This window comes from Salmo salar, chromosome 10 (genome assembly GCF_965601325.2).
Source record: "Salmo salar chromosome 10, fSalSal1, whole genome shotgun sequence".
In the NCBI taxonomy this organism is placed as follows: domain Eukaryota; kingdom Metazoa; phylum Chordata; class Actinopteri; order Salmoniformes; family Salmonidae; genus Salmo; species Salmo salar.
In genome coordinates, this window is record NC_138300.1 from 10,046,035 (window position 1) to 10,058,682 (window position 12,648).

The following is a 12,648-nucleotide window of genomic DNA, read 5'->3' on the forward strand; positions in this document are numbered from 1 at the left end:
CGAGAGCCCAGGCAGCTGAGATGGCGATGTCATAAAGGAGAGTTTGTTTTGAAGGGTGGGATTCATTACCACGCACATGAAATATTTACAACCATTACTGGGCTGAGTTTGCCAATTACAACTTGCCAATCTGCTCCCCTATTCATGAAGGAAGAGGGAGCTGCCGGAGAGACATGGAACCTCCAAATGCAGGCTCTAGAGAGAGAGACATGGAACCTCCAAATGCAGGCTCTAGAGAGAGAGACATGGAACCTCCAAATGCAGGCTCTAGAGAGAGAGACATGGAACCTCCAAATGCAGGCTCGAGAGAGAGAGACATGGAACCTCCAAATGCAGGCTCGAGAGAGAGAGAGAGAGAGAGAGAGAGAGAGAGAGAGAGAGAGAGAGAGAGAGAGAGAGAGAGAGAGAGAGAGAGAGAGAGAGAGAGAGAGAGAGAGAGAGAGAGAGAGAGAGAGAGAGAGAGAGGAGAGAGAGAGAGAGAGAGAGAGAGAGAGAGAGAGAGAGAGAGAGAGAGAGAGAATATGCTGGGACAGCCCAGACTAGCTCCAGGGGTAGTCCGCTTTAAATCAAGCATGTCCGCCCACGTGGTCCTTACCTTGGCACGGCGAGTCTCCCCAGAGCCTCTTCAGGGAGGACTCCACTTCCAGAACTGTGGCGCTCCACTTGAATACCAGCCCGGATGAGGCGGGAGAGCACTCTTTTTCCATGGTGTGGATTTCGCTGTCGTTCAACACCCGCTCCCAAATGTGCAGCTGCGTGAGACTACCCGAGAAGGACTCTGCGCTCTTGAACGAGCCCCCGAACGAGTCCTGCTCCTGGCCCAGGATGAAGTGGCCATCAGGGCCCACGTCACCTGCGCTGTACAGGCTGTCACCCCGGTTGACCAGGCGGCCATTGGCAAACAGGGCCCAGCGTCCGCCGTGGCACGACCAGCTCACGCACAGCGAGTGCCAGGAGCCATCATGGCGGAATGCCTCCTGGTAGGGCCCGTGCATGCCATGGACCAGCAGAGCCAGCTGGACGGGCTGGCCCTGGATCAGCCTGGCGCGGAGCTGGAACTCATTAATGAATGACTGGATGGAATAAGAAAAGACAGTGGAAAATCCGTAGCAGGCCGGATCGAAGCGGACGCGGGTGCAAACGGTCACTTCGCACATGGCGGGGAACTTGTGCAGGAGGCGCGCGTTCTTCACGTCGGATCTCCCGTCAAACTCCAGAATAAGAGTCTCGGCGTAACCTTTGCGTGGTGGACAGAGAGAGAACAGTCACATTCATTATACAACTTGGACACAGACATAAAAGGGACGGAACAATATTACGCAACTCCAATTGTGGTCATATTTAGGTTGCAAACACTTATTCACTAGACTGCAGGATAGTAAGGCCGATGACCATGTCCTCAGTCCAATTTAAAATGTCTGCACAAAGACTAGAGGCCGACCGATTAATCGGAATGGCCGATTAATTAGGGCCGATTTCAAGTTTTCATAGCAATCGGTAATCCGCATTTTTTTGACACCGATCATGACCGATTACATGGCCGATTAAACTAGGGAAATTGTGTCACTTCTCTTGCGTTCATTGCACGCAGAGTCAGGGTATATGCAACAGTTTGGGCCGCCTGGCTCGTTGTGAACATTTGTTCCGAACAAAGACCGTAATTAATTTGCCAGAATTGTAAATAATTATGACATAACATTGAAGGTTGTGCAATGTAACAGCAATACTTAGATTTTTGATTTTTTTATCCAAAAAATGCATGAAATGAAATGAAATGTATGAAATGTATGCATTCACTACTGTAAGTCGCTCTGGATAAGAGCGTCTGCTAAATGACTTAAATGTAAATGTAAATGCACTTATGGATGCTACCCGTTAGATAAAATACGGAACAGTTCCGTATTTCACTGAAAGAATAAACGTTTTGTTTTCGAAATGATAGTTTCCGGATTTGACCATATTAATGACCAAAGGCTCGTATTTCTGTGTTATTATATTATAATTAAGTCTATGATTTGATAGAGCAGTCTGACTGAGCGGTGGTAGGCAGCAGCAGGCTCGTAAACATTCATTCAAACAGCACTTTACTGCATTTGCCAGCAGCTCTTCACAATGCGTAAAACCATTGCGCTGTTTATGACTTCAAGCCTATCAACTCCCAAGATTAGGCTGGCAATACTAAAGTACCTATTAGAACATCCAATAGTCAAAGGTATATGAAATACAAATGGTATAGAGAGAAATAGTCCTATAATAACTACAACCTAAAACTTCTTACCTGGGAATATTGAAGACTCATGTTAAAAGGAACCACCAGCTTTCATATGTTCTCATGTTCTGAGCAAGGAACTTAAACGTTAGCTTTTTTACATGGCACATATTGCACTTTTACTTTCTTCTCCAACACTTAGTTTTTGCATTATTTAAACCAAATTGAACATGTTTCATTATTTATTTGAGACTAAATAGATTTTATTGTATTATGTATTATATTAAGTTAAAATAAAAGTGTTCATTGTTCATTCAGTATTGTTGTAATTGTCATTATTACAAATATATATATAAATATTGATTAATCGGTTTCTGCTTTTTTTGGTCCTCCAATAATCGGTATTGGCGTTGAAAAATCATAATCGGCCGACCTCTAACAAAGACTCTACTGTGAGACAGAGAAGGTGCTGAAATCTTAAAACTGTCAAATATGGCAATAGCATAGTGACTGATCTCACTCTTTAAGTGTGTCATGACTTTCCTGCCGATCCACACGGGGTGGGTTATGTTCAGGGACTTTAAGAAGGTGGTGAGCTCTCGGTTCTCGAAGGTGTTGGATACCGTGGCTAAGGCCCCCGAGCGCTGGCTACAGAGGCGTCCGGCCCCATGCCAAGGTAGCCTGTCGGGTACGTACTCGTAGTAGGACTCGTCGTATGTGAACATGGTCCTGCTCTCCAACGTCAAAGCTGTATCTGCCCAGAGAACACAAAGAGTGGTTGAGGAGAGGAGCGAGATCATGTTCATTAGGGTACCAAAGGTTTTGAAGCTTTTTGCCAAATAAATCAGAAAATAAGCTTTTCTCATTGAACAGGTCCAGGTACTCCCTTACCGTCCCCCCCCCCCCCTCCCCTGCAATAAGTTTTCTAACATTTTGCTACGGTGTGCCCAAATGAACATGACCCTGGTTAACAATGGAGCTCACTATCTAGGAATTTGTATGCACTGCTAGGGAATACAGGGACTTATAGTGGCTGTCGTTGCACTATGGCTTTCTTGGGCCGCTGTTCAACCATGTTTTTGGTCAACAATGCCCATTTTGCATTATCTCAGCATAGTGGGAGATTAATGACAGGAAAATGGCAACTGCTGGATGTACAGTATAACTGAGACCACATGCTCAATCAAATCAAATTGTATTTGTCACATGCACCGAATACAACAGGTGTAGACCTTGCCGTGAAATGCTTACTTACAAGCCCTTAACCAACAATATGGTTCAACCCCGGTTAAGTGCGGTGAAGTCATTGACTTCTTACAGTTGTACGAGAACTCAAGTAATAACTATAGCTTATAACTTTGTCATACATGCCTTGTAAGTTACAGTTCATGGTGGCTGTTATGCAACGTTATTACCAACTTTAACTCAGAATATATCACTTACATGTCAACAGATTAAAGACTACTTACCTGATGTACAGTGATGAAACCAAATCTACGGAATAAAACAAAACCTAGGTTATTGTATTATCATTTGATTCCTGACATTTGATGTCTTATCTAAATCACTATCAAGTGTAACTAGTGGAAAACTGGGGACTGGGGACCCCTACTATAAATGTTGTAGTAAGAATAATATTTGTGCTTGGGAAGTAGCCTATGATAAAGAAAATGTGTCCATTTAGGTGTTTTAAAACAACGTATGGTGTACACTAGCGTATTTATGGTCCGAGTAGCCTGACCATGTCTATGTTCCCTCAACCTTATGTTCCCTCGGTTCCCTCAGCCCCATGTTCCCTCAGCCCCATGTTCCCTCAGCCCCATGTTCCCTCAGTTCCCACAGCCCCATGTCCCTCAGCCCCATGTTCCCTCAGCCCCATGTCCCTCAGCCCCATGTTCCCTCAGCCCCATGTTCCCTCAGCCCCATGTTCCCTCAGCCCCATGTTCCCTCAGCCCCATGTTCCCTCAGCCCCATGTTCCCTCAGCCCCATGTTCCCTCAGCCCCATGTTCCCTCAGCCCCATGTTCCCTCAGCCCCATGTTCCCTCAGCCCCATGTTCCCTTAGTTATATCTTCTAAACCCGGGGTCGGCAACCCAAATGAAAGGAAGAGATATGTTTCAACTTCCAGTCACCAATGATTCAATACTAGGCAGGGCAAACACGTTTTGGTGATTTCTGGTACATCATCAAAATAATTCAATCAGTGCATGTTTTTGGACTCATTCATTAGTTTTTACACGATTAAGTACAATACCATTGAAAATTCATGTTGAAAATGATGCTGTCGCTGCTTCCTGTTGCCAAGATTTTGATAAACACCTCAATGTCAAAACACAGTTTTAAATGGGGGGGGGGGGGGGGTTGCACTTTTGAAACTACCACAACTCAAAAGCCACATGGAAACTAGAGATATTTTTACATCACTGGTTAGATGACAACCTGCAGAACACAGTCAGCTACTGTACATGTTGGAATGTTGCATTTTGATACGGGGGTCACAAAAACAAAAAGAAACACAACACTGTTTTGTCAATCACTCATCGATTATCACGTTGAAATCAATTGCACGAGAGGGGGGAGATGAGGTTGCACCTTCTGTTAAAACAGCTCAAAAAAAACACATGGAATCTGGGAATAATATGTACATCACTGGTTAGAGGACAATTTGTAAAAGACAACTAGCTACATTTAAGTGTTGCATTTTGTTTCAAGTGGGTCGCCAACTATGTAAGTGTAACGCAACACTTTTTTTGTTAATCACTTCCATCGATATCACGCTGAAATCAATAGAACAGGGGGCAAACATTTGGGGTGTAGCACTGTTTAAACTAACACTATTCAAAGGCCACAGAGACATTTTGAATAACCTATACATGGTTGGTTAGATGAGAACTTGTAGAAGGCTTATATCTATATTTTGGAATGTCAGATGTTGATTTCGGGAGGCTGCCATCACGGAAAAGGGAACAAGCCATTTTAAGTCATAGTTTGACTGTCAAATCCGTGTATTGGTGTGTGGCCAGCAACTTTTATAGAGAGATCACCCCACATTTTCCGTGCCATTGGAGAGTTCGAAAATAAAATGCAAGGTAGTAACACATGGGCTGAAATAAAAGATCCCAGAGATGTTCCATATGCACAAATATGGAACATTTTGTATTATGCTCACTTTCAAATTGTGACATGATTGTGAGGTTTCAAATCTTTACCAAGAGGTACAAAAAGTGTCATATAATTAGAGAAGACAAAAAATTACGAGGACTTTATGCAAGGTTTTAAGTGCAAATTATAGTTGATCCAATGGATGAAACCTCTCCTTAGAATAGGTTGTGATATGGGACACCTCTAACAGCATTGAGTGAGCTTCATACAATACAGAAAGTTGTTGCGCCTTCGCCTACATTTACGATTCATGCAAGATTATGAGCAGACTACATAAAAAGACAGCTAAACAAGAATGAGAAGATATTGCACAAATAGTTAAAATCCACTGCCATACAATTCAATTACTGTATACAAATTGTATCAAAGTAATCCCTGTCTGACAAAATAAATTATACTTAACAAAAACATAAACGCAACATAAAGTGTTGGTCCCATGTTTCATGAGCTGAAATAAAAGATCCCAGAAATTGTACATATGCACAAAACCTTATTTCTCTCAAATTGTGCTGAAATTTATTTACATCCCTGTTAGTGAGCATTTGTCCTTTGCCAAGATAATCCATCCACCTGACAGGTGTGGCATTTCAAGAAGCTGATTAAACAGCATGATCACTAAACAGGCATACTTGTGCTGGGGACAGTAAAAGGCCACTTAAATGTGCGGTTTTGTCACTACACAATGCCACAGGTGTCTTAAGTTATGAGGGACCGTGAAATTGGCATGCGGACTGCAGGAATGTCCACCAGAGCTATTGCCAGAAAATTGAATGTCCATTTCTCTACCATAAGCCACCTCCAAAGTCATTTTAGAGAATTTGGCAGTACCTCCAACCGGCCTCACAACCACAGATCACGTGTATGGTATCGTGTGGGCGAGTGCAAAATGTTGTGAACAGAGTGCCCCATGGTGGCGGTAAGGACAGTATATGAGCAGGCATAAGCTACGGTAGGTAGAGACTTCAGCTTTCTCCTCATACATACAGTACCAGTCAAAAATTTGGACACACCGACTCATTCAAGGGTTTTTATTTATTTTTAGTATTTTCTACATTGTAGAATAATAGTGAAGACATCAAAACTATTAAATAACACAAATGGAATCGTGTAGTAACCAAAAAAAGTGTTAAACAAATCAAAATATATTTTAAATTTTAAATTCTTTAAAGTAGTCACCCTTTGCCTTGACAGCTTTGCACACTTTTGGCATTCTCACAACTAGCTTCACCTGGAATCTGATGCAGCACTCCATCACTCTCCTTCTTGGTCGAAAAGCCCTTACACAGCCTGGAGGTGTGTTGGGTCATTGTCCTGTTCAAAAACAAATGACAATCCCACTAAGCCCAAACCAGATGGGATGGTGTATCGCTGTGGAACGCTCTGGTAGCCATGCTGGTTAAGTGTGCCTTGAATTCTAAATAAATCACCAACAGTGTCACCGGCAAAGCACCCCCACACCATCACACCTCCTCCATACTTCAAGGTGGGAACCACACATGCGGAGATCATCCGTTCACCTACTCGTGTCTCACAAAGACACTGCAGTTGGAACCAAAAATCTCAAATTTAGATCCATAAGACCAAAGGACATATTTCCAACAGTCTAATGTCCAATGCTCGTGTTTCTTGGTCCAAACAAGTCTCCTCTTCTTATTGGTGTCCTTTAGTAGTTGTTTCTCTGCAGCAATTAAACCATGAAGGCCAGATTCACGCAGTGTCCTCTGAACAGTTGATGTTGAGATGTGTCTGCTACTTGAACTCTGTGAAGCATTTATTTGCGCTACAATTTCTGAGGTGCCGTTAACTCTAATGAACTTACCCTCTGCAGCAGAGGTAACTCTGGGTCTTCCTCTCCTGTCGCGGTCCTCATGAGGGCCAGTTTCATCATAGCGCTTTATGGTTTTTGCAACTGCACTTGAAGAAACATTCAAAGTACTTGAAATTTTCCAGATTGACTGGCTTTCATGTCTTAACATCTAGACGTTCCGCTAGCGGAACACCTGCTCCAATATCCAATGATAGGCGTGGCGCGAATTACAAATTCCTCAAAAATCCCAAAACTTCAATTTTTCAAACATATGACTATTTTACACCATTTTAAAGACAAGACTCTCCTTTATCTAACCACACTGTCCGATTTCAAAAAGGCTTTACAGCGAAAGCAAAACATTAGATTATGTCAGCAGAGTACTCAGCCAGAAATAGACACCCATTTTTCAAGCTAGCATATAATGTCACAAAAAACAAAACCACAGCTAAATGCAGCACTAACCTTTGATGATCTTCATCAGATGACACTCCTAGGACATTATGTTATACAATACATGCATGTTTTGTTCAATCAAGTTCATATTGATATCAAAAACCAGCTTTTTACATTAGCATGTGACGTTCAGAACTAGCATTCCCACCGAACACTTCCGGTGAATTTACTAAATTACTCACAATAAACGTTCACAAAAAACAACAATTATTTTAAGAATTATAGATACAGAACTCCTTTATGCAATCGCGGTGTCTGATTTTAAAATAGCTTTTCGGTGAAAGCACATTTTGCAATTTTCTGAGTAGATAGCCAGGCCATCATGGCTAGCTATTTTGACACCCACCAAGATTGGTACTCACCAAACTCAGATTTACTATAAGAAAAATTGGATTACCTTTGCTGTTCTTCGTCAGAATGTACTCCCAGGACTTCTACTTCAATAACAAATGTTGGTTTGGTTCCAAATAATCCATAGTTATATCCAAATAGCGGCGTTTTGTTCGTGCGTTCAAGACACTATCCGAAGGGTAAAGAAGGGTGACGCGCCCGGCGCGTTTCATGACAAAAAAATTCAAAATATTCCATTACCGTACTTCGAAGCATGTCAAGCGCTGTTTAAAATCAATTTTTATGCGATTTTTCTCGTAAAAAAGCGATAATATTCCGACCGGGAAACCCTGTTTTCGTTCAAAGACGAAAAAATAAAAACATGGAGTCATCTCGTGCACGCGCCCCCAGTCTCATTGTTCTCAGATCGACCACTATCCAAATGCGCTACTGTTTTTCAGCCATGGCCTGCAAAGTCATCATTCAACGTTCTTGCGCCTTCTGAGAGCCTATGGGAGCGTTAGAAAATGTCACGTTACCACAGAGATCCCCTGTTTTGGATAGAGATGATCAAGAAGGCCAAGAAATAGTCAGAGAGGGCGCTTCCTGTTTGGAATCTTCTCAGGTTTTGGCCTGCCAAATGAGTTCTGTTATACTCACAGACACCATTCAAACAGTTTTAGAAACTTTGGAGTGTTTTCTATCCAAAGCTAATATTTATATGCATATTCTAGTTTCTGGGCAGGAGTAATAATCAGATTAAATCGGGTACGTTTTTTATCCGGCCGTGAAAATACTGCCCCCTATCCATAACAAGTTAAAGTAATGATGGACTGTCGTTTCTCTTTGCTTAATTGAGCTGTTCTTGCCATAATATGGACTTGGTCTTTTACAAAATAGGGCTATATCCTGTCTAGAGGTTGACCGATTAATCGAATGGCCAATTAATTAGGGCCGATTTCAAGTTTTCATACCAATCGGTAATCTGCATTTTTGGACACCGATTATGGCCGATTACATTGCACTCCACGAGGAGACTGCGTGGCAGGCTGACCACCTGTTAAGCGAGTGCAGCAAGGAGCCAAGGTAGGGTACTAGCTAGCATTACACTTATCTTCTAAAAAACAATCAAGCTTAACATAATCACTAGTTAACTACACATGGCTGATGATATTACTAGTTTATCTAGCTTGTCCTGCGTTGCATATAATCGATGTGGTGCCTGTTAATTTATCATCGAATCACAGCCTACTTCGCCAAACGGGTGATGAATTAACAAGCGCATTCGCGAAAAAAGCACTGTCGTTGCACCAATGTCTACCTAACCATAAACATCAATGCATTTCTTAAAATCAATACACAAGTATATATTTTTAAACCTGCATATTTAGTTAATATTGATGCTAACACAAATTTATTTTAACTAGGGAAATTGTGTCACTTCTCTTGTGTTCTGTGCAAGCAGAGTCAGGGTATATGCAGCAGTTTGGGCAGCCTGGCTCGTTGCGAACTGTGTGAAGACCATTTCTTCCGAACAAAGACCGTAACTAATTTGCCAGAATTGTAAATAATTATGACATAACATTGAAGGTTGTGCAATGTAACAGCAATATTTAGACTTAGGGATGCCACCCGTTAGATAAAATACGGAACGGTTCTGTATTTCACTGAAAGGAAAAACGTTTTGTTTTCGAAATGATAGTTTCCGGATTTGACCATATTAATGACCTAAAGCTCGTTTTTCTGTGTGTTATTATACTATAATTAAGTCTATGATTTGATATTTGATAGAGCAGTCTGACTGAGCGGTGGTAGGCAGCAGCAGGCTCGTAAGCATTCATTCAATCAGCACATTCCTGCATTTGCCAGGAGCTCTTCGCTGTGCTTCAAGCATTGAGCTGTTTATGACTTCAAGCCTATCAACTCCCGAGATTAGGCTGGCAATACTATAGTGCCTATAAGAACATCCAATAGTCAAAGGTATATGAAATACAAATGGTATAGAGAGAAATAGTCCTATAATTCCTATAATAACTACAACCTAAAACTTCTTACCTGGGAATATTGAAGACTCATGTTAAAAGGAACCGCCAGCTTTCATATGTTCTCATGTTCTGAGCAAGGAACTTAAACGTTAGCTTTTTTACATGGCAAATATTGTACTTTTACTTTCTTCTCCAACACTTTGTTTTTGCATTATTTGAGACTAAATAGATTTTATTGATGTATTATATTAAGTTAAAATAAGTGTTAATTTAGTATTGTTGTAATTGTCATTATTACAAATATATATATAAAAATTGGCTGATTAATCGTATCGGATTTTTTGGTCCTCCAATAATCGGTATCGGCGTTGAAAAATCATAATTGGTCGACCTCAAATTCTGTATGCCAACCCTACCTTGTCACAACACAAATGATTGGCTCAAATGCATTAAGGAAAGAAATTCCACAAATTAACAAGTCACACCTGTTAATTGAAATGCATTCCAGGTGACTACCTCATGAGGCTGGTTGAGCATGCCAAGAGTTTGCAAAGCTGTCATCAAGGCTACTTTGAAGAATCTCAAATATAAAATATATTTTGATTTGTTTAACACTTTTTTGGTTACTACATGATTACATATGTGTTATTTGATAGTTTGGATGTCTTCACTATTATTCTACAATATAGAATATAGTAAAAATAAAATAAAACACTGGAATGAGTAGATGTGTCCAAACTTTTGACTGGTACCCTATATCATTCCGGTAAGACAAGGAATTAAGGCATGACACATTGCAAAAGCCCTGCATTTTTAAAATGGCTGTGTTCCTATGGGAATTTGCACGTGTTTTGAGCGCCACAATTATTTTTACAAATCCTTTTGGAACAGTAATTGGTGACACATACATGTTATTCAATAATTTCATCCAAACTGCTCGTGCGTGTCAACAAACGTCTGAGCATCCAGGCGCTAAAATAGAACCTGCTTGCCAACCACCATATAAAGTCCACAGAAGAAGAAGACTGAAGGAGAGATTACTAGAAACTAACTAGGTTTCCCCTTTTATCTGTGGATTAATTATTGGAGAACACATGATTTTGTGAGACTCAAAATGGGTCAAGATTCTACAAAGAACCAGAAAAAAAGGACCTTGTGCATTTTAGGTAAAATAAAATAACCCAAATTAGCTAGCAATAGCACACTAGCTAGCTAGATAAATGTCCATGAATGTTACATGCGTTTTGACCTGTCCCCAAATTAATATAGTTGGTTCAGAGTTCGTTTTGATATTTCAACCTGCGTGTCTCAATCGTGTCTGGTGTGGATGTGTAACCGATGTGAAATGGCTAGTTAGTTAGCGGCGGTGCGCGCTAATAGCGTTTCAATCAGTGACGTCACTCGCTCTGAGACTTGAAGTAGGGTTTCCCCTTGCGTTGCAAGGGCCGCGGCTTTTGTGGCGCGATGGGTAACGATGCTTCGGTGGGTGTTAGTTGTTGATGTGTGCAAGGGTCCCTGGTTCGAGCCCGGGTTGGGGTGAAGAGAGGGACGGAACCTACACTGTTACAGATGGACAAAATCAACATGCATGCGCGTGCCCAGTCTAGTCAGCATGCAACGACACACTTAGCAGTTCTACAAGTGGTCTGAGGCAGCGTTAGATTACAAGTGTTTTCAAGTGCAATGTTAATATCGATGGTTTTGTTAAACAGCTAGGAGATTTAATTATGTTGCTACGAAGGTTCTAACAATGAATTTAGCCTTAAGAAGTTTTTGGGAAACCAGGCCCTGAACCGTTCTCTCCATATATTCTAGTGAGTCTGCTGATACACATATTTTAAAAAGTACACCAAATTCAAAGGGATGACTTTAAATACATGTACGGAATCCCATATTGAATGAAAACTCCACAAGAAAATCTGTTGGCCTGCAAGTGGGAGGGTTTTCAGCAGTTTAATTCAATTGTTGTCAGAATGTGCAAGGGAACCACACCTGCATAAGGTAAATCTGAACTACTGAGAAGTGTGTAGGAATGGCATGCATAGGAAAGGCGTACATTTCCTAAGTCTGAATCGGGCCCTTACTCCCCAATATTGATGCCAATTATGATGGAAATTTGTTCACTGGGTACTTAGTAGGTCTTATGAAACATTGGCTTGAGGGAGAATAGGGCTGAGTGAACATGGGGTGGATCCTTCATAAATTCAGTGTGAAAGTTCAATAACACATTCTATCAAATATAAAGCATGCCCTAAAATAATGAAAACAGTGCACTTACAAGTAAATTGGGGTATAATATCCCAAACCACTGCATCCTTTGAAATGGAAGCCAATGTGAAATTGTTAGTACGGTTTTGGGAAATTATCCATCGATAAAGGCAATCTAAATCAACTTAATTTAAGGTTGCACCAAAGGCACAAGCTACATGTCCAAATATAATTATTGAATTCTCACTTTAACATTTAAGTTAAAATGACAAACAGTACTTTACACCTACCTGAGATTGGACACCATCCGTTAATACTCAAGGTTTTCGTGCGTTTTCTTTAGTCCACCTCCATCGACATTTCAAGTCGTCGTGTGATTTTAAAAGACTTTCATCAATTAATCCTCCTGTGCTACATTTTCTCAACAAAAGTGATTAACAAAAACAAATCGGTCGTTGTTTGTAACCCAAAAGCAGTCATTCGATTTACAC

At 41.1% G+C, this 12,648-nt stretch overlaps 1 protein-coding gene across 1 annotated transcript; it reads right to left on the bottom strand.

Moving 5' to 3' along the window:
• Positions 1–566: 566 nt before the first annotated feature.
• Positions 567–12,260, bottom strand: LOC145858539 (adhesion G protein-coupled receptor D2). The gene is made up of 4 exons (XM_082956581.1): positions 12,228–12,260; positions 3,679–3,703; positions 2,730–2,963; positions 567–1,237 (listed from the first exon to the last, which is right to left on the bottom strand). Exons 3-4 carry the CDS (start codon positions 2,932–2,934, stop codon positions 567–569), a joined length of 876 nt encoding a protein of 291 aa, XP_082812707.1. The 5' UTR covers positions 2,935–2,963; positions 3,679–3,703; positions 12,228–12,260.
• Between the last annotated feature and the right edge of the window lie 388 nt (positions 12,261–12,648).